The 22,241-nt window shown below is 40.9% G+C and overlaps 3 protein-coding genes across 5 annotated transcripts in view; 2 read left to right on the plus strand and 1 right to left on the minus strand.

Moving 5' to 3' along the window:
• slc25a25b (solute carrier family 25 member 25b) overlaps positions 1-4,174 on the minus strand; it is a 47,373-nt gene extending 43,199 nt beyond the window's left edge. Inside the window, exon 1 of one of the 2 annotated variants that reach the window (XM_021601810.2) lies at positions 3,210-4,174. In XM_021601810.2, coding sequence (XP_021457485.1) covers positions 3,210-3,572 — 363 coding nt within the window. In that variant the 5' untranslated portion in view covers positions 3,573-4,174. The remainder of the gene's footprint in view (positions 1-3,209) is intronic. The other variant, XM_021601812.2, reaches the window with a different exon arrangement.
• Positions 4,175-14,620: 10,446 nt separating this feature from the next.
• LOC110523268 (nuclear apoptosis-inducing factor 1) lies at positions 14,621-16,931 on the plus strand. Its single transcript, XM_021601816.2, has 3 exons — positions 14,621-15,212; positions 15,479-15,523; positions 15,927-16,931. Exons 1-3 carry the CDS (start codon positions 14,768-14,770, stop codon positions 16,436-16,438), a joined length of 1,002 nt encoding a protein of 333 aa, XP_021457491.1. The 5' UTR covers positions 14,621-14,767; the 3' UTR covers positions 16,439-16,931.
• Positions 16,932-16,994: 63 nt separating this feature from the next.
• The window catches only part of fam102ab (family with sequence similarity 102 member Ab), an 82,127-nt gene continuing 76,880 nt past the window's right edge, over positions 16,995-22,241 (plus strand). The window contains exons 1-3 of one of the 2 annotated variants that reach the window (XM_036976865.1): positions 16,995-17,117; positions 17,213-17,403; positions 20,799-21,141. In XM_036976865.1, coding sequence (XP_036832760.1) covers positions 20,996-21,141 — 146 coding nt within the window. In that variant the 5' untranslated portion in view covers positions 16,995-17,117; positions 17,213-17,403; positions 20,799-20,995. Of the gene's footprint in view, positions 17,118-17,212; positions 17,404-20,129; positions 20,227-20,798; positions 21,142-22,241 lie in introns of those variants that run through there. The other variant, XR_005051650.1, reaches the window with a different exon arrangement.

Consider the following 22,241-nt stretch of genomic DNA (forward strand, 5'->3'; position numbering starts at 1 on the left):
CCACTAACATAAAAGCCTGATTGTTGGAGTGCTGCAGAGATGGTTGTCCTTCTGGAAGGTTCTCCCACCTTTACAAAGGAACTCTGGAGCTCTGTCAGAGTGACCATTGGGTTCTTGGCCACCTCTCTGACCAAGGCCCTTCTCCACCGATTGCTCAGTTTGGTCAGGCAGCCAGCTCTAGGAAGAGTCTTGGTGATTCCTAACTTCTTCCATTTAAGAATGATGGGGGCCACTGTGCTCTTGGGAATCTTTAATGCAGCAGAAATGTGTTGGTACCCTTCCCCAGATCTTTCTTGACACAATCCTGTCTGGGAGCTATACGGACAATTATTTTAACCTCGTGGCTTGGTTTTTGCTCTGACATGCACTGTCAACGGTTGGACATTATATAGACAGGTGTTTGGAAAGGCATATGTTCAATCAACTGAATTTACCACAGGTGGACTCCAATCAAGTTGTAGAAACATCAAGGATGATCAATGGAAACAGGATGCACCTAAGCTCATTTGAATAAATATGTAAATAAGGCATCTGTTTTATTTATTTTTTTAATATAAATTTGCAACAGTTTAAAACCTGTTTCACTTTGTTATTATGGGGTATTGTGTTTAGATTGATGAGGGAAATGAATGTCATCCATTTTAGAATAAGGCTAACGTAACAAAATGTGGAAAATGGAAAGGGGGCTGAATACTTTGCACTGTATGAGCCCATTCAATCTGGCCCTCGGAAGGTTTTTGGTAAATTATTATTTTGTGTAAAAAAAAAGAAGTAAAAACACTCCAGGTAACTCTTGAACATCTGATAGAAAGTATGCAGACATTATTATAGACCTACACGTAAAAAAACATTTTTCTGGCCCACAAATTGCTTTTGCCAACAAAAAAAAAAAATCGGTCTGAATTTTGAAATCCCGATGTGGCCCTCGAGACAAAATTATTGCTCACCCCTGATGTAGAAACATACAAATAGGAAGAGCCATCTCTTTAAGCTATAGCCCAGTGGTCACCAACCTTTGAGTCAAGATCACTTTCACAGTCAAAAAGCTAGCCGAGACCTGCCACTAAGATTTTTTTCTCCCCCATGACTTTAAACAAAATGTTTAAATGTTTATGCAACATTAACCTAATAAAAACAGTTCTGTAGGAATTAGGTTTGTGCAGTAGGCTTAATACATAAGCACAGCATATTGGCTATGCTCGGCCTGCCAATATTGTTCTTCTCAGCCCATATTATATATTAAACTCGAGCTTTGAGAACAAAATAGATCAGTTGTTGTATCACTTGAGGCACAGCTGAGCATAAATTTAAATAATTTGGTTTTTTATTTTACTGGATTGATGGTACCTGTGGAGGGAGGGAGAGCAACAGAGGGTCCACCTCTCACGGTCCCTGCTCTACCCTTTCCTATGGTGAGTCTGACCAGAGAGAGGGGACACAGTCTTCATGTTGTACCCATGACCAGTGAAAGTAAAATATTTATTGATATTAAAAGACACTACGAGCTGCTAATAATAAAAATGCAGACCTATCAATAAACTTTGTTACTCATTCATCACAGCGCGAGTGGAAGTAGGAAGAAAAGCATTTCATGTTTTGTAAAAGTGTTGAATAAAAACAGGGTTGACAGAGCTGAAGAAACACAGACATGAACGCACTCAAAAACAGCAACTCTTCGCTGTATTCTTTGACAGTCTTTCAGGTCATGGTTTTAAAAGTTATGAAATCTCACGTAGGCTAGTATGAACATTTGCTCTGGGGTCGTGGAAGCTTGGCCAGCGCTGTAGGCGCACTTGATTAGGCCACAGCGGTCCTGGTTTGCCGGCTTGGCGGAATGTGTCCCTTCAGACAAATGAAATGGTTCAAAAGGGGAACACTTTGCCTACCCGGCGCGCAGGGCTTCTGAATCAAGTCCACTGACCGCCAACAGAGCAAGACAAAAAAAAATTAAGAGAAAAGAGGAGCTTTTCTACATAAACGTTTGGTGATCGATCGCGATCGACCGGTCGGTGATCCTTGCTATAGCATACTCCTCCTCAGCCCCTCTTTAGTTTTATGTATACTACCCTTCAAAAGTTTGGGGTCACTTAGAAAATGTCCTTGTTTTTTAAAGAAAAGCACATTTTTGGTCAATTAAAATAACATTGAATGAATTAATATCTGCAATGTATTTCTGTTAATGTTGTAAATGACTATTGTAGCTGGAAACGGCAGATTTTTTATGGAATATCTACATAGGCATACAGAGGCCCATTATCAGCAACCATCACTCCTGTGTTCCAATGGCACGTTGTGTTAGCTTATCCAAGTTTATAATTTTAAAAGGCTAATTGATCATTAGAAAACCCTTTTACAATTATGTTAGCACAGCTGAAAACTGTTGTTCTGATTAAAGAAGCAATAAAACGGTCCTTTAGACTAGTTGAGTATCTGGAGCATCAGCATTTGTGGGTTCAATTACAGGCTCAAGTACATTGGTGTATCTAGTTGAGAAACAAAATGCCTCACAAGTCCTCAATTGGCAGTTTCATTTAATAGTACCCACAAAACACCAGTCTTAACGTCAACAGTGAAGAGGCGACTCCGGGATGCTGGCCTTCTCGGTAGAGTTCCTCTGTCCAGTGTCTGTGTTCTTTTGCCCATCTTAATATTTTATTTTTATTGGCCAGTCTGAGATATGGCTTTTTCTTTGCAACTGCCTAGAACCACAGTCTCATGGAAGTGATGCTCCAGAGTTTTTGCATAATTTCAGCTAGTAGATTTGAAAGTAGTGCTCACAAGCCAAAATGGGTCCTTGAAAATTGTGCCCAAATGTGTACTGTCATCCATGTTAAGTCCTGAAATTTGCATAACATTTTACAAATTTGTAAGCGCTCAAGATCCCGGACTGCATCTTTAAGGGACATGCACTGTATAAGAACAACTGAGTGGGAACCTACGGAAATTGAAAATTCACATTTTCACAACATTCCATATTAGACACTAATCTTAAATCAAAGACATCTGTTATAGGACTTTATGGGCTAGAAAACTCATATTTCCCACCAACTCAAAAAATAACATTTAAAACCACTTAACCAGGGAGTCAACATAAACTGTTTATCCTGTCACAGTGCTAAATAGCTTGCTTGAACTCACTGCTTTTCACCTACTACATCACAATAAGTCATTGATTTACTCTATATCGAGATATGAACCCTCACACTTACCATAAGCTCGAGCTCAGTGCGATGAACCCCCAGTTTCTTGAGCCCAATGGACAGGTCGTTGACGCAGATGCCCCCATCACCATTCACGTCCAGGACTTGAAACAGCACTTTTAGTCTATGGTCCTGCTCGGGTCCACCACAAAGTTCGCATGGGTATGATGGCTCACAGGAGTCATCACAGGAACCTGTGATTTCTACTGACAACGGACGCTCCCGAGTTAGAAGTGAGGCTGTGAAAGATGATGAGGATGCGCCCCCAGCACCCCCGACCCCTCCACCCGGGTCAGAAGAATCCTCTGTTCGGCATTGACAAAAGACCCCGCTGAGTAAGGGTGACACAAAAGTCCCTTGCTGGTGCATCATACGGATGGAACCAATAATGTCAAACTACTACAATCAATGACGATATTTTACAATATCGAAATTTAAGGTGACGTGTGGTAGCTTTGCTAGCCGTCTATTTTCGCCACCATGTCACGTGCGTTATAACCCCACATTGTTAAGGATTGCTAAAGTAGTAACTACAGACAAAAAGTCAAATGTTGTAGACTTTGCAATGTAACTTTCTTATTTCACTGTTATGCCTGTTTAGTCCAAAACGGTTGACTTATTATCTGCTAACTCTGTTTGGTTTACTAGCAACTGACATATTAGCCAGCTAACGTTAGCTACAGCTGAGAAACGAGGAGGTGGATGCTGAGCCGCACGCGGATTGGAATGTAACGTTAGACAAGTTTCAGTGTCACGAAAATCACTACAGAGATACCTTCTACTGGTCGTGAAGAGGTCCACTTTCCTGTCTTGACTAAGGCGCCGGCGAAATCCTCCCGTTTGAATTGGCGGTCGGTTTGATAGTGATGACACATAATAAACCGGTATAGTAAGAGGGCTGTTCCTGCCACAAATTGGGCCAGTTCGTTTTGCATGGCCCGGTTCCCCGAGTTGGTGGTGAGTTACCATTTGACCAATGGAATAACAGAAAGAACCAGCTATGAGCCAGATATTTCACCGGATGTATAAATGTGACGCATTCGGTTGCTGTTTCTGCTCACTACCAAATATGGTGATGATAGGAAGCCCAGTGGCCAGAAATGGGAAAAGATGGAGCGCAATGGATTTTGGCAGACATTCTGCTAATTTTCTCATTGATGGAACATTTGATCTCCATACTGTTTTCTGTTTCTAAAACTAGAATTTGTAAGAAACAGAGTGGACTGTGTTTTTGTAGACTTTCTAAAAATGGTGTTGTTTATTGCAAGGGTGAATTTAGTTATTGTTCATGCGCACTTCACATAGCAAGTTCCCTAATGGAAATTTGCAAATAAACGCTAGAACTTGCCAATAGAATCTCACTAGCTCGTGCTTGGCTTTAAAAAAAATAAAAAATGATTGAACCTTAATTTAACTAGGCAAGTCAGTTAAGAACAAATTCTTATTTACAATGACGGTCTACCAAAAGGCAAAATGACGGGAGCCTGGGATTAAAAATGTAAAATAAATACTATATAAATATATATATATAGGACAAAACACACATCACAACAAGAGAGACAACACTACATAAAGAGAGATGTAAGACAACAACATAGCAAGGCAGCAAAACATGACAACACAGCATGGTAGCAGCACAAAACATGGTACAAACATTATTGGGCACAGACAACAGCACAAAGGACAAGAAGGTAGAGACAACAATACATCGCACAAATAAGCATCAACCAGTGGGTCTTGCGACGGGTATACAGAGATGACCAGTTTACAAAGGAGTATAGAGTGTAGTGATGTGTCCTATAAGGAGCATTGGTGGCAAAACTGATGGCCGATTGGTAAAGAACATCTAGCCGCTCAAGAGCACCCTTACCTGCCATCTATAAATTATGTCTCTGTAATCTAGCATGGGTAGGATGGTCATCTGAATCAGGGATAGTTTGGGAGCTGGGGTGAAAGAGAAGCGATTACGATAGAGGAAACTGTCAATGATTAGTTATAGGAGAGACAAGACCAAGATGAGACTCTGGACAAGGCGGATACGGTATATTTGAGGCACTTTAATCTAGCATGGTAATATCTGGCAAACGTGCAGCACGGCTCTTATCGTCCACTCTTAGGGAGGTTTCGGAAAAAGAGGGCGTAACACATATTTGGGCAGTACATTTATACATTGAAATGACGTAGGTAGATTCTAGTAGTCCTGGCTCCTGGTTGGTTGTTCGTAGGTGATAGACAGTCCTCTCCAGCCTGTTGTCTGTATCCCATTGGTTCTTGACAGAGTTCTTTGTCTTTGTAGCCCATCCCAAAGGGTTTGGAGCAGTGTATATTCATGGGTTATCAGTGTGTTTAACAACAGTCCGTGAATGCGTCATTACATGTTTTAATATGTTATTACAACAAAACCAAGTCTATATTTAACTTTAGCCTGCAGCTTTGATATGTGCTGAGAGAAAGGCTGTCTATCCATACTCCCAAGTACTTGTATGAGGTGTCTACCTCAAGCTCTAAACCCTCAGAGGTAGTAATAACACCTGTGGGAAGAGGGGCGTTCTTCTTACCAAACCACATGACCTTTGTTTTGGAGGTGTTCAGAACAAAGTTAAGGGTAGAGAAAGCTTGTTGGACACCAAGAAATCTTTGATGTAGAGAATTTAACACAAAATCCGGGGAGGGGCCAGCTGAGTATAAGACTATCATCTGCATACAAATGGATGAGAGCTTTCTACTGCCTGAGATATGTTGTTGATGTAAATTGAGAAGAGCGTGGGGCCTAAGATTGAGCCTTGGGGTACTCCCTTGGTGACAGGCAGTGGCTGAGACAGCAGATTTTCTGACTTTATACAATGCACTCTTTGAGAGAGGTAGTTAGCGAACCAGGCCAAAGACCCCTCAGAGACACCAATACTCCTTAGCCGGCCACAAGAATGGAATGGTCTACCGCATCAAAAGCTTTGGCCAAGTCAATAAAAATAGCAGCACAATATTGCTTAGAATCAAGAGCAATGGTGACATCAATAACCATATCAGACGAGGATTTTCCTTCTTTGCCTATAACCCCAAGAAAACCTCCAGCTTCCAAGAAAGGCATGTTTGAACTGGGCCAAGATGCCGCTGCCAATGATGTTATCGCCACTCTTTCTAGGCTCATCAATGCAAGGTCCGATGCCATGGAGAAAATGGAACGCAATGAAAATCGAGGGCTTAAAAAAAACTGTTGACTTTGCATGCATGTAAATTAAGGATGCTAAGAAGAAGGTCGCCCACATCGAAGAGTGTTTCGAAAAGGAGAGGGAAAGATGGACTTGTGCCAAAGAAGAATCACGGAACTCGAAAGCTACACCAGACGGTGGAATCTGAGACTGTATAGAGTTCCCGGTGCAGATGAGGAGAATGTGCGGCAAGAGACCATCAAAGTCTGCCAAGCTATCCTACCTGTGGAGAAGGCTAAGATAGCAGATGTTGTCGACACTGTACATCGCCTCGGCACGAGAAGGCAGGGTGACTCCAAGCCCAGAGGTGTCATTCTCCAATTCACATCACAGATATACGGAGATGCCATTTGGAAAGCAGCCAAGAAATCTACTTTCCTAAGTGATAAAAATCTGCGGATTTCTGAAGACCTCTCGAAAGCAGACAGAGAAAAGAGGGAGAAACTGTGGCCAGTATGGAAAAAGCACGAAAAGAAGGAAAAGCGGCTTACTTCATCGGAGGGCGCACTTTCATCACAGGATCCGAAATCACCTTCCTCCTTGAGAACTGTCATAAGCTGTGCCTGGTGGTCAACATAGGCTACCTATAGATAGCTACCTCTGATGTGTGCAGATCCCACTCCCGGCTTTAAGGTGATTTAACCTTTGTTCTTACTGCACTGGAGTAATGGATATTTACTATTTTATTTGTTCTCTCACTTCTGATATTTTTACATGCAGTATAGGCAGTGAGCAAACTCCTTCTTGTTCTGGAAGTTAGCTTTGTTATGCTAAACTACTGTCACTCAATCATTTATATCTACAGTTGAAGTCAGAAGTTTACATACACTTAGGTTGGAGTCATTAAAACTCGTTTTTCAACCACTCCACAAATTTGTTGTTAACAAACTATAGTTTTGGCAAGTCGGTTAGGACATCTACTTTGTGTATGACAAGTAATTTTTCCAACAATTGTTTACAGACAGATTATTTCACTTATAATTCACTGTATCACAATTCCAGTGGGTCAGAAGTTTACATACACTAAGTTGACTGTGCCTGTAAACAGCTTGGAATATTCCAGAAAATGATGTCATGGCTTTAGAAGCTTCTGATAGGCTAATTGACCACATTTGAGTCAATTGGAGATGTACCTGTGGATGTATTTCTTTTTTTTTTTGGTGAATTTTTACCCCGTTTTCTCCCCAATTTCGTGGTATCCAATTGTTTTAGTAGCTACTATCTTGTCCCATCACTACAACTCCCGTACGGGCTCGGGAGAGACAAAAGTTGAAAGTCATGCGTCCTCCGATACACAACCCAACCAAGCCGCACTGCTTCTTAACACAGCGCGCATCCAACCCGGAAGCCAGCCGCACCAATGTGTCGGTGTTGCACAGGAGTTGCTGGTGCGTGATGAGACAAGGATATCCCTACCGGCCAACCCCTCCCTAACCCGGATGACGCTAGGCCAATTGTGAAAAAGTGTGTGTGAGCAAGGAGGCCTACAAACCTGACGGCCAAAATTCACCCAACTTATTGTGGGAAGCTTGTGGAAGGCTACCCGAAACATTTGACCCAAGTTAAACAATTTAAAGGCAATGCTACCAAATACTAATTGAGTGTATGTAAACTTCTGACCCACTGGGAATGTGATGAAAGAAATAAAAGCTGAAATAAATAATTATTTCTACTATTATTCTGACATTTAACATTCTTAAAATAAAGTGGTGATCCTAACTGACCTAAGACAGTCAATTTTTACTAGTATTTAATGTCAGGAATTGTGAAAAACTGAGTTTAAATGTATTTGGCTAAGGTGTTTATTAACTTCCGACTTCAACTGTATATGGTGTGCAACGCTGGTTTCCTTTCATTCTTATTTGATTTGCGATTGTTGTTTAGCTCTTAGTACTTTGTTCTATATTCCACATTGTCGTTGTCTATAGTTTGACTCAATGCTAGGGGGTTAACAAATAATGTAAAGTGCAAAGACTTTGCCAAACAGCTTAAAACAGATGTATGTTTTTTTCAAGAGTCTCATTCAGTTGCTACCGACATCAACTTCTGGAGATCGCAGTGGGGCAATGATGTATGGCTCTCTCATGGTTCTGAACTCTGCTGGAGTTATCACTCTAAAGAAAAACTTCAAAGGAAGTATTTTGCACTCCGACTGTGACCCTTTTGGTCACTTTCTTTGTCTTGTTATCAACTGTAACAACATCATTGTTATTATTACCAATATTTATGGGTACAATTCCAAACTCGAAAACGATCACTTACTTGAATCCTTAGAAAAGCGTATTCTCCATTAGCTAACCAAGTTCCCTAATGCTTTACCTATGGTAGGTGGGGATTTTAATATTTCTCAAATAATTTCATTGATAGATGGCCGCTGGGAAAGTCCACTCCTATGACTACAAGTTTGAGGCAGTTTATGGAAAGGTTTGATATTATAGATATTTGTAGAGTTAAGGCACGCTCCAGACAATCACACATAGATTTTTGGCTGGTGTCTAAATATTTGGATAAACAGGGTATTTCTGTTAACATCCTTGCCACTCCACTTTCTGATCATAGAGTTATTTATATTGACATTAAACTTTTTATCTCTGATAATGGCCTTGGCTGTCACGTTCTGACCTTAGTTATTTGGTTATGTCTTTGTTTTAGTATGGTCAGGGCGTGACTTGGGTGGGTTGTCTATGTTCCTCTTTCTATGATTTGGGATTTCTGTGTTCGGCCTGGTATGGTTCTCAATCAGAGGCAGCTGTCAATCGTTGTACCTGATTGAGAACCATACTTAGGTAGCCTGGTTTCACTTTTGAGTTGTGGGTGCTTGTTTTCCGTGTTAGTGTTTGTGCCACACGGGACTGTTTCGTTTGTTTCAGTATTTCACTGTTATTTTGTAGTTTAGTGTTCTTGTTAATAAAGTAACGTTATGGACGAGCGTTACATTGGCAGAGCATCCTACTGGAAGCTTAATAGCTCTATATTAAAACATGAGTTGATCAAGATAGAGATAAACTATTTAATTACGCACTTTTGGAACAAAGCTATAAATGACAATTCATACAGTAATAACTGGGAGATGTTTAAATGAGGTTGGAAAATATAAGAAAATATGGGAGTATTCTTGCCAAGACGAGGAGAGCTAAAGAAGAAGGTGTAATTACAAAGATCACCTCTCTTGTTCAAAAGCCTGTTGAAAGTCTCTCAGAGGAGGACACATCTGTTCTGTTTGAGCTACAAAACAGTTGGATGATATGTGTAAACTGAAAGCAGAGGGAGCCTTTGTCAGATCTAGGAAGAAGTGGCTAAAAGAGGGTGAACAAAATGAATATTTTTTTCAGGTTAGAAAAATACCACTCTAAAAATAATACAATTCAACAATTAAATATTAATGGTCTCATCACAGATGATCCCAAATTCATCTCTAACTTTAGTTGCAACTTTTACAGGAATTGATATAGTTCTAAGTATTGTGAGGTTTCCTCAACTCTTTTTTTGACTCTCTGGGGGATGTGAAATCAATTGGGGATGCTGAGAGGGAACAGTGTGATGACCCTATTATAGTTGAAGAGATAATTTATTCTATTGAACACCTTCAAAATAACAAGCTCCTGGGACTGATGGTATATCTGCTGAGTTTTACAAATCATTTTCTCATCAGTTAGCCCTATTTCTGTTGGAGGTATTTTCTGAAAGCATTGCAAATAATAGTCTCCCTCCCAGTTTGACTCAAGGTATGATTACATTAATACCTAAGCCCAAGAAAGACTTGCTTCTCCTCGATAATTGGCGTCCAATCTGTCTGCTCAATAATGACTACAAAATATTAGCCTCTATATTTGCAAAAAGGATGAAGGCAGTATTGGACTCAATTATAGAAGAGACCCAATCTGGCTTCATGAGGAATAGACATATCTCTAATAATATCCAACTGGTGTTAGACCTTATTGACTATTCTGATCTAATCCTCGAAGATAGATTTATTGTCTTCTTAGACTTTTATAAAGCCTTCGATTCAGTGGAACATGAGTTTCTATTTCTCTCCCTTGAGAAATTTGGTTTTGGGGAATTATTTTGTAGTAAATAAAATAAAATAAAATTGATTTACATCAGTTGATATATCAAAGTGCTGTACAGAAACCCAGCCTAAAACCCCAAACAGCAAGCAATGCAGATGTAGAAGCACGGTGGCTAGGAAAAACTCTCTAGAAAGGCCAAAACCTAGGAAGAAACCTAGAGAGGAATCAGGCTACGAGGGGTGGCCAGTCTTCTTCTGGCTGTGCCAGGTGGAAATTATAATAGAACATGGCCAAGATGTTCAAATGTTCATAAATGACCAGCATGGTCAAATAATAGTAATCACAGTGAACAGGTCAGGGTTCCATAGCCGCAGGCAGAACAGTTGAAACTGGAGCAGCAGCACGGTCAGGTGGACTGGGGACAACAAGGAGTCATCATACCAGGTAGTCCTGAGGCATGGTCCTAGGACTCAGGTCCTCAGAGAGAGAGAGAGAAAGAATTAGAGAGCATACTTAAATTCACACAGGACACCGGATAAGACAAAAAAATAAATAAAATAAAATACTCCAGATATAAAAATACTCCAGATATAACAGACTGACCCTAGCCCCCCGACACATAAACTACTGCATCATAAATACTGGAGGCTGAGACAGGAGGCGTCAGGAGACACTGTGGCCCCGTCTGATGTACCCCGGGACAGGGCCAAACAGGCAGGATATAACCCCACCCACTTTGCCAAAGCACAGCCCCCACACCACTAGAGGGATATCTTCAAACACCAACTTACCATCCTGAGACAAGGCCGAGTATAGCCTACAAAAGATCTCCGCCACAGCACAACCCAAGGGGGGCGCCAACCCAGACAGGAAGACCACATCAGTGACTCAACCCACTCAAGTGACGCACCCCTCCTAGTACTATTATAACTCTTTATATGAATGGGAACAGTTCCATTAAATTAAAGCATGGCACTTCTCCTAGATTTGAAAAGAGGAATTAGGCAAGGTTGCCCAGATTTTGCCTTACCTCTTCCTGCTTGCAACCCAACTTCTTACAAGTTCTGTTACAGTGCCTTGCGAAAGTATTCGGCCCCCTTGAACTTTGCGACCTTTTGCCACATTTCAGGCTTCAAACATAAAGATATAAAACTGTATTTTTTTGTGAAGAATCAACAACAAGTGGGACACAATCATGAAGTGGAACGACATTTATTGGATATTTCAAACTTTTTTAACAAATCAAAAACTGAAAAATTGGGCGTGCAAAATTATTCAGCCCCTTTACTTTCAGTGCAGCAAACTCTCTCCAGAAGTTCAGTGAGGATCTCTGAATGATCCAATGTTGACCTAAATGACTAATGATGATAAATACAATCAACCTGTGTGTAATCAAGTCTCCGTATAAATGCACCTGCACTGTGATAGTCTCGTAGTAAACGGGATATTTTGTCAGGACAAGATGCTAGAATATGCATATAATTGACAGCTTATGATAGAAAACACTCTAATGTTTCCAAAACTATAAAAATATTGTCTGTGAGTATAACAGAACTGATATTGCATGCGGAAGCCTGAGAAAAATCCAATCCGGAAGTGCCTCATGTTTTGAAAGGGCTGCGTTCCAATGCGTCCCTATTGAGCAGTGAATGGGCTATCAACCAGATTACTTTTTCTCCGTATTCCCCAAGGTGTCTACAGCATTGTGACGTAGTTTTACGCATTTATGTTGAAGAATACCCGTAAGCGGCTACATTGCGCAACTGGTCACCTGATGGCTCCCAGAGTGATTCTCGCGTAAAATACAGAGGTAGCCATTATTCCAATCGGTCCTACTGAAAAACCAATTGTCCCGGTGGATATATTATCGAATTGATATTTGAAAAACACCTTGAGGATTGATTATAAACAACGTTTGCCATGTTTCTGTCAATATTATGGAGCTAATTTGGAATATTTTTCGGTGTTTTCGTGACTGCAATTTCCGGGCAATTTCTCAGCCAAACGTGAAGAACAAACGGAGCTATTTCGCCTACAAAAATAATATTTTTGGAAAAAAGGAACATTGGCTATCTAACTGGGAGTCTCGTGAGTGAAAACATCCGAAGCTCATCAAAGGTAAACGATTTAATTTGATTGCTTTTCTGATTTCCGTGACCAAGTTACCTGCTGCTAGCTGGACAAAATGCTATGCTAGGCTATCGATAAACTTACACAAATGCTTGTCTAGCTTTGGCTGTAAAGCATATTTTGAAAATCTGAGATGACAGGGTGATTAAAAAAGGCTAAGCTGTGTCTCAATATATTTCACTTGTGATTTTCATGAATAGGAATATTTTCTAGGAATATTTATGTCCGTTGTGTTATGTTAATTAGTGTCAGTCGATGATTACGCTCCCTCATGCGGGATGGGGAGTCACTAGAGGTTTTAAAGAATCCAACTTCAATTTGAAATCTCATCCCTCATTATATTTTCCCCCGTTTTGGTGGCCTCAATTTTATGTTACTTTGTAACTAAAACATTGATAAGATTCCTACAAAATTATCTGCTTTTCATAGACAAGTATTCGTATAGTGTGGTCGTTAATATATAAACATAATTTTCCCCCGCATAGGTATTTAATTTGGAACAATAAGGTTATTTTGCATAGAAACAAGTCTTTATTTTTTAAGAACTGGTTTAATAATCATATCCTGCTGGTGAGTAAACTTTTTAATGCAGAAGGATTGTTACTCAATTGTGAGGAATTTTTTATCTCGTTACAATATCCCTGTTCCACCTAGCGAGTTCGGCATAGTATTTGATGCTATTCCATCTGGAACTCTCATGTTGTTTATGTAACGGATGTGAAATGGCTAGCTAGTTAGCGGTGTTCGCGCTAAATAGCGTTTCAATCGATGACGTCACTTGCTCTGAGACCTTGAAGTAGTAGTTCCCCTTGCTCTGCAAGGGCCGCGGCTTTTGTGGAGCGATGGGTAACGATGCTTCATTGATGTGTGCAGAGGGTCCCTGGTTCACGCCCGGGTATGGGCGAGGGGACGGTCTAAAGATATACTGTTACATTGATGCTGTTGACCCGGATCACTGGTTGCTGCGGAAAAGGAGGAGGTCAAAAGGGGGGTGAGTGTAACGGATGTGAAATGGCTAGCTAGTTAGCGGTGTTTGCGCTAAATAGCGTTTCAATCGGTGACGTCACTTGCTCTGAGACCTTTTTGTGTTGAGCATCCATTTATTTTGGCATTGTCTACATGTAAAACAATTATGGAAAGATATTCAGTTTTATAATTGTTAATATTCTTGATGACTTTTGTTTTTTTATGGGAGAATGTGCTGCTCGGTTTCCTTAACCATAATAAGCATAAAGAAAAACAATTTTACCTCATAAATCTAATTGTGCTTATGGAAAGATTGCATATTCATAAATGTAAATTCACTCATAAAAAACACTCTTCTGTGTTTTCTATAAGGAATTTGAGCAGTACATTAAGACCATTCAACATTCTTCTAAAAAGAAAGCTGTTAAAACCATTTTTTAAAAGTCAACCATAACCTGAGTGGAAACCAGATTGCATATCCGAGAGAATACTATAGACATCAAGAAAGGCAGTCAGTTGATTATTGACAATTTTTCCACCACTTTTGATAAACAGGACAAAATAGAAATAGGCCTGCCCACCTCCTTGCTTTTTCTGCCCACTATGACAAATGTGTTCCATTTGATAACGACAGGCACTGGTCTATCTTGGCTTAGTTATAAAAATCTTTGATGACATGGTCTAAAATTAAAACTCCTCCCCCTGTGGCACCGGGCCATGCAAAACGAACTCGTTCAAAGAGTGACAGGAAAGGCGCGGGTGTTGGAATGCGCATGATGGAAAGGTCCAGTAGCCAATCACCATCGTTAAATGTACATTTGTCAGACCCACAAGGAAACCGGTGAATTTAAATACGAAATGAAAACATAATGACTAGACTCACCATCTCATGACAAAACATCCACATCACAACATAGCCTATTGTATATATTAATGCAATGTTATCATTTTATCAATTTGTTGTTGTTTTTACTACAGAAAGAAATCGTTAAGGGAGGATTAACGATTGACATTTGGTTTAGCCAACGGTAGCAGGTAAAACTGGAGGAACCTCAGAATGTAACCAATCATGGCGCTACATTGGTAGGTTGGGCGGAGATCTAAGCACAACGAACGTAAGCGTTGTTTGTAGGAAGAAGAAGAAGAAGCCGATTCTGGAAGCCATTACGTTGCGCAGATCAATTGAGTAAATCCTACTATTTTTGCGTACAATACGCACAATTGTATTTTAAAAACAGGAATTTATTCAAATATGGCATCGAATACAAAAAAAAGAAAAATGAATTTTTCAGAGAGGGAGGTCGAAATTATTGTGGAGGAAATAGAGAAACAAAAGCACACACTCGTTAACCACTTCAATGCTGGAGTCACTCACATAGCAAAGAATAACGCGTGGATAGAAATTCTGAAGAAGGTGAACGCTGTAACAACATGCCCAAGAGAGTTGGCTGAAGTCAAGAAGAAGTGGTCGGATATGAAGACCGAGGTGAGGCGCAAAGTGGCCCAGGCTAGGGCGGCAATTGAGGAGACCACTACCGACTGCACTCCGGTTCACGTCATCCTCACTGCTATGCAGCAGCGTATTTGTAACCTTTTGGGAGAGGCGACTATCATCAGTTTACCTACTGGAGACCCAGATGCTGAGATAACTTTACCTGTTACTATGAGTTCAGCCACCACCGTGACACTCACAGAGAGTACGAATTTCACAATATTTTTAACCAGACTGTAATGAAATATGCAGAAAGAGCTAGAGTGAATTACTGTTCGTCAGCTCCAATGTTACACACTAATAGTGTGAATATATGTAAATAATGTTATTCATGTCGCAATAGCCATTTATTCAGATTGCCACCCAAAATTAAAGGAAAAACATTGCTTAAATACATTGCTTAATCTTTTCAAAACACTTTTTTTCTTTACAATTTCCTCTCCTGACCTTTTCTTTCTCTGATATGTATAGGCCTTCAGACAGCTTCAGCATCATGCGAGGAGACTAAATTAGATGGTAAGTAGTTTATTCCAAGGTTTGAAATGTTTGACATTATAATTTATTTTGAATTAATTTTGCACTTTACTTGAGGTGAACAACAGGGTGTGCAGCCCCCCCCCCACCACAGCACTAATTCATTTATATTTCAGTCATTTAACAGATGCTGTTATCTAGAGCAACTTACAGTACTGAGTGCATACATTTTCACCCTGGTCCCCCATGGGAATCAAACCCACACCCCTAGTGTTGGAAGTACCATGCTCTACCAACAGAGCCACATTGGACTCAGTCTGATTCTCAGGCTGAATCATTCAGCTAATCAAGGGTCTTGATGAATAGTTGAATCAGCCTGTATATCTCCAAGACCAGTAGTGAATAATCCTATACTTACAGGCAAAACCATCTTTCTTTCCACCAGTCGAGACCACATACCACACATTGGAGGAAGGCGGTGTGGTGGAGTACTGCACCACCACTGAAGCCACTCCCACCGTGGTGACCGCTGTGGAGTCGCATCCGGTGGAGATGCTGACGTCAGTGTCGTCTTCTCCGCCACACAGCCAGGCCAAGCCCCAGGAGCTGAAGAGCCGCATCGCCCTCAACTCAGCCCGGCTCCTCCAAGAACAGCGGGTCACCAATGTACACGTGAGGCAGATTGCCCAGCACCTGGAGGGCCAGAACGAGCTGCTGCAGATGATCCGGAGGTCCCAGGAAGCACAGGCCTACGCCCAGGAGAGGCAGGCCCAGGCCCTGGAGGGAACCCAGGCAGCCCTGCTGGCCCTGGTTCAGATGATGAGGCCTGCTCTCAAGGACCTGAGGAAGTTCCTGCAGAGCGGGACTGACAACTCCAACAACAGCTCTGGGGCTGCTGCAGAGGGTTCAGAACAGAGGCCCAAGACCCCGCCTCCACAGCCAGCAGACGAAGGCTAATAAAGACTCAGTGTGTGTGTGTTTGTTTGTTTTTGTTTGTGTGTGAGAGAGAGAGAGAGAATGAGAAAGTGTGTGTGTGCGTGAATGAGAGAGGGTGTATGAAATGCATTTGTGAGCTTGCTCATGTTTGTGAGAAAGAGAATTGTAATAAGTTGCCTTAGAACAAGCATTTAGGTTTAGGGTTGTAGTTCTAGAAATACATATCTAGATAGAGATAAGTTGCTGTATTGGTTGTAAAATGAAGTTGACATTTTCTGCTATTGATTGGTGTAATTGACCCTAGCCATACTGACTAAAAAGAGTATACCGGATTGTCATAACCCTTTTTCTTCTTAGTCAGCATGGCTAGATTGATTTTTGGAATTAAATATTTTTTTTCTTTACAGCCAGTGGGCCATAGTTACATCACATTTTTATCTCTTTGCAGAATTTGCTCATTATTTTCAAAATCAATGCAACAAAAATAAACTCTTTCTTTAAATGATACCATAAATATTAGTTTTTCCTTTAGTCTTTTTTAACCTGTTCTCTATGTTTTATGGTACTCTACAGCATCCAAAGAGCATGTGCAGACCAGCTGGTTGGAGTGTTTCTGGACATATTCAACCTCCCTTTCCCAGTCTGTTGTCCTCACTTGCTTCAAAATGTCCACCATTGTTCCTGTACCCCAAAAAGCTAGGTAACTGAACTAAATGACTCACTCCATAGCCCTCACTTCTGTCATCATGAAGTGTTCATATCACCTACACCACAATTTGCATACCGTACCAACAGATCCACGGACGACGTAATCGCCATTGCACACTGCCCTATCCCACTTGGAAAAGAGGAATACCTATGTAAGAATGCTGTTCATCAACTACAGCTCAGCCTTCAAAGCCATAGTGCCCTCCAAGCTCATCACAAAGCTCTGAACCCCCCTGCAACTGTGTCCTAGACTTCCTGAAGAGCTGACCAAGATGAAGGTAGGCAACAGCACCTCCCGCCACGCTGATCCTCAACAAGTGGGCCAAACTGGTGTGTGCCCTTCCCGTAGTCAATTTCAATTTAAGGGCTTTCTAGGCATGGGAAACATAAATTAATTTAAAAAAGAAACCTCTCACTGTCAACTGCGTTTATTTTCAGCAAACCTAACCTGTGTAAATATTTGTATGAACATAAGATTCAACAACTGAGACATAAACTGAACAGGTTCCACAGACGTGACTAACAGAAATTGAATAATGTGTCCCTGAACAAAGGGGGTTAAAAATCAAAAGTAACAGTCAGTATCTGGTGTGGCCACCAGCTGCATTAAGTACTGCAGTGCATCTCCTCCTCATGGACTGCATCAGATTTGCCAGTTTTTGCTGTGAGATGTTACCCCACTCTTCCACCAAGTCACCTGCAAGTTCCTGGACATTTCTGGGGGGAATGGCCCTAGCCCTCACTCTCCGATCCAACAGGTCCCAGACGTGCTCAATGGGATTGAGATCCGGGCTCTTTGCTGGCCATGGCAGGACACTGACATTTCTGTCTGGCAGGAAATCACGCACAGAACGAGCAGTATGGCTGGTGGCATTGTCATGCTGGAGGGTCAAGTCAGGATGAGCCTGCAGGAAGGGTACCACATGAGGGAGGAGGATGTCTTCCCTGTAACGCACAGCATTGAGATTTCCTGCAATGACAACAAGTTCAGTCCGATGATGCTGTGACACACCGCCCCAGACCATGGCGGACCCTCCACCTCCAAATCGATCCCGCTCCAGAGTACAGGCCTCGGTGTAACGCTCATTCCTTAGACGATAAATGCGAATCCGACCACGACAAAACCGCGACTCGTCAGTGAAGAGCACTTTTTGCCAGTCCTATCTGGTCCAGCGACGGTGGGTTTGTGCCCATAGGCGACGTTGTTGCCGGTGATGTCTGGTGAGGACCTGCCTTACAACAGGCCTACAAGCCCTCAGTCCAGCCTCTCTCAGCCTATTGCGGACAGTCTGAGCACTGATGGCGGGATTGTGCGTTCCTGGTGTAACTCGGGCAGTTGTTGTTGCCATCCTGTACTTGTCCCGCAGGTGTGATGTTCGGATGTACCGATCCTGTGTAGGTGTTGTTACACGTGGTCTGCCACTGCGAGGATGATCAGCTGTCCGTCCTGCCTCCCTGTAGCGCTGTCTTAGGCGTCTCACAGTACGAACATTGTATTTTATTCCCCATGCCACATCTGCAGTTCTCATGCCTCCTTGCAGCATGCTTAAGGCACGTTCACGCAGATGAACAGGGACCCTGGGGTTCTTTCTTTTGGTGTTTTTCAGAGTCTGTAGAAAGGCCTCTTTAATGTCTTAAGTTTTCATAACTGTGACCTTAATTGCCTACCATCTGTAAGCTGTTAGTGTCTTAACGACCGTTCCACAGGTGCATGTTCATTAATTGTTTATGGTTCATTGAACAAGCATGGGAAACAGTGTTTAAACCCTTTACAATGAAGATCTGTGAAGTTATTTGGATTTTTATGAATTATCTTTGAAAGACAGGGTCCTGAAAAAGGGACGTTTCTTTTTTTGCCTAGTTTTTGTTTACATTGCCAAAGCAAGTGAAATAGATAATAAACAAAAGTGAAATAAACAATTCAAAATTAACAGTAAACATTACACAAAAGTTCCTAAAGAATAAAGACATTTCAAATGTCATATGTATATATACAGGGTTGTAATGATGTGCAAATAGTTAAAGTACAAAAGGGAAAATAAATAAACATAAATATAGGTTGTATTTACAATGATGTTTGTTCCTCACTGGTTGCCCTTTTCTTGTGGCAGCAGGTCACAAATCTTGCTGCTGTGATTGCACACGGTATTTCACCCAATAGATATGGGAGTTTATCCAAATTTGATTTGTTTTTTAATTCTTTGTGTGTCTGTAATCTGAGGGAAATGTGTCTCTAATACGTTTGGCAGGAGGATAGGAAGTGCAGCTCAATTTCCACCTCATTTTGTGGGCAGTGTGCACATAGCCTGTCTTCTCTTGAGAGCCAGGTCTGCCATCGGGGGCCTTTCTCAATAGCAAGGCTATGCTCACTGAGTCTGTCAAAGATTTCCTTAATTTTGGGTCAGTCACAGTGGTCAGGTATTCTGCCACTGTGTACTCTCTGTTTAGGGCCAAATACTGTAGCATTCTAGTTTGCTCTGTTTTTGTCAAGTAATTACCTTTTTGTTTTCTCATGATTTGGTTGGGTTTGATGGAAAAATACAGTTTGCTGGCACTGACACGACTGACTGTAAAATGTAGGCTAACACTGACTCAATAAAAATTAGGATGCAACGTCAATGTTACAATTACCAGCAGATGGCGCTCTATGTTAAGATTTAACTAATCACAATTTGACATGACAGTGTGAAGGTTATTTATTTTAGACGAGTACTCTACACATTAACGTCCTTTGATGTTTTCACATATTGATAATAGACCAGTAGAAGAACATGATAATTTTCTCCCCATAAAATATGGATTTATGAGTATTAATGAACTGAAAATTATATAACTTTTGGGTGGTTAAAATAAATTGATTGTAATGTCTAAGACGTTTATGTTTGTGAATACTGTCTATCAATTCAGGTTATTTATTATACATAATGCAAAAAGTAATCTACACGTTTCTCTGAGCCGAAGGCGGTGCTTATAGCATCTCGATTTATATTTAGAAGATAGGAGGGACTAGAGTCAAGAACAGCCCACAACGGTTCAAAGTAAAGAATGAATGTCAGTGTTGCTGGACTGTGAGATGTCACGTTGTCCTCTTTGAATATGAGGTAAAACTATTACTTTCTTTGACATATTTGAGTGTCTTAGTTGTAATTGTGTCTGTATACTTTCTGTTAATTCACCTCGTTCTCTGGTTGACATGCGCTTGTGTTTGCGTGGAGGGTTGGCAAGAAATACTTGGTACGATTCATGTAATGCAGAAGAATCGAATAGATCATGGGTGGAACTACCCTTTCCTTTTTGTATCTACTTTACTGACGCCGACTACCTAAAAATCACGAGTTGCGAATTAACGTGTGGTTTGGGGAATGATGTAGATACTTTATAATGTCTAAATCCCATAACCAACACCGGGTGTAAAGAAAAGCCAAGAGAACATCTCAACAAAGCATGTGTTCGGGTGTAGGATATGCCTTCAAACTATTTTCTCTGAAGTTGCCCTGATTGAATATAAGTATAATCATCGGCTATGAATATCACTACAATAATCTGGTTGTTATATTTCATGAAAGGCTTTTAACCTATATGTGAGAAAAATTAGGGATAACCAATAAGATGTGTTTGCACTCTTCAGTATATGATCGTAAAGCACCTGTTGTTATTTTTTTTCCTGCTACAGGTCCGAATCAACACTGGGTCATCAGAGATGCTGAGCCAAAAAATCAAGGACTTGCAAGCTCCTGATTTAAAAACGAAATTAATACTTTGTTTAATTTCCTATCCTTTTTGTTTGTCAATCCCAAACATTTAATTTAGGACTATTTCTGCTGAATAAACCTCCCAACATATTCCAGTTCACCTGTTTCAACCGTCTCAATGGCATTTTTAATGAAAAAGAAGAGGTTCAAGTTTCAAATCCATTTTACATTGGACGAGCTCACGGCCGTACCGTTTGTCAATGGGGTACTTTTTTGCAAGATCCGATTGTTGGACGGTGGGGACTTTGCCGTCTCATCATCCAGGTAAAAACGATTCTCATGTATTTTTTCACTGTGCATTTTGTGCTTGGGGTAGGCTATTGCTAGCCTGTGTACCAGTCTGTTTAGCTATCATTCCACTCCTTGCCACTCCTTATCATGTTTTGCAGAAACAGACTGGCACCCAGTCTAGGCTATTGCCTGAATGTCCTGAAAGCTTGATTTGATCAATATAGGTAGGTACAAGAGGGATTAGCCTGAATAGACATACATAATAGATGACAGATTGATCACACCTTTCAGGATGGTAAACAGAGGATTATTAGGTAGCTTTTATAAGCAAGATCAGTTTTCTAAACATCATACACTCTTAGAAAAAAAGGTTCCAAAAGGGTTCTTAAGCCGTCTGTGGAAAGAGTTCTACCTGGAAAGGGTTCTACCATAGAACCGAAAAGGGTTCTACCTGGAACCAAAAGGGTTTTACCTGGAACCAAAACTAGTTCTTTAAAGGGTTCTCCTATGAGTACAGCCAAAGAACCATTTTAGGTTCTAGATATCAATGTTTTTTCTAAGTGTGTATATTATCTAAGAGAATAATAGGATCTTCCGATCTGTGAATTGGCTGCTTGGATCCCCGCCAAAAATGTAGTCAGGGCTTGTGCCTTATTTGTTTCTTTGTTTCAGATTTGTCACGCTTTGCCTGTTTCTGATCCTTTGCTGTGTGCAGACACCAAATAAGAATTCTAGCAGTTTGATCAATGGAATGATATGGGGATATGTCCATTTTATCCCGTGTCATATTGTGACAGAGGTATTGTTTCTATACCACACATAGTAATAATTCAGTAATTCACAGTTTCTACAACAAAACCTTTTCAGGGTACTTTTTAAACTTGCCATTTGACACCAATGGTTTCCAAGGTAAATGCCACAGATGGTTATATCAGTGTATTGCTTTTGAAAGGCTTGCTGTGATTGTGTGTATTTTCCTATCGTTTGCCTCTCACACTCAGCATTCAAGTTGGCACACAGTGGTGGCAGTGACCTTTTCCAAACAACTCTTGCCCTACTCATTTGTTTTGAGTTAAATGTCAAATGTAGACCGACAAGATGCTGGTGGACAGTTAGCCTTCCTAGGCTTGGTT

This window comes from Oncorhynchus mykiss, chromosome 5, assembly GCF_013265735.2.
Source record: "Oncorhynchus mykiss isolate Arlee chromosome 5, USDA_OmykA_1.1, whole genome shotgun sequence".
Taxonomy (NCBI): Eukaryota; Metazoa; Chordata; class Actinopteri; order Salmoniformes; family Salmonidae; genus Oncorhynchus; species Oncorhynchus mykiss.

Coding starts and splice junctions, on each gene's coding strand:
- LOC110523268 (XM_021601816.2), top strand. CDS start 14,768: ATGGCATCGAATACAAAAAAAAGAAAAATGAATTTTTCAGAGAGGGAG. Junction 15,213..15,478: donor CACCGTGACACTCACAGAGA/GTACGAATTTCA, acceptor TGATATGTATAG/GCCTTCAGACAGCTTCAGCA. Junction 15,524..15,926: donor CGAGGAGACTAAATTAGATG/GTAAGTAGTTTA, acceptor TCTTTCCACCAG/TCGAGACCACATACCACACA.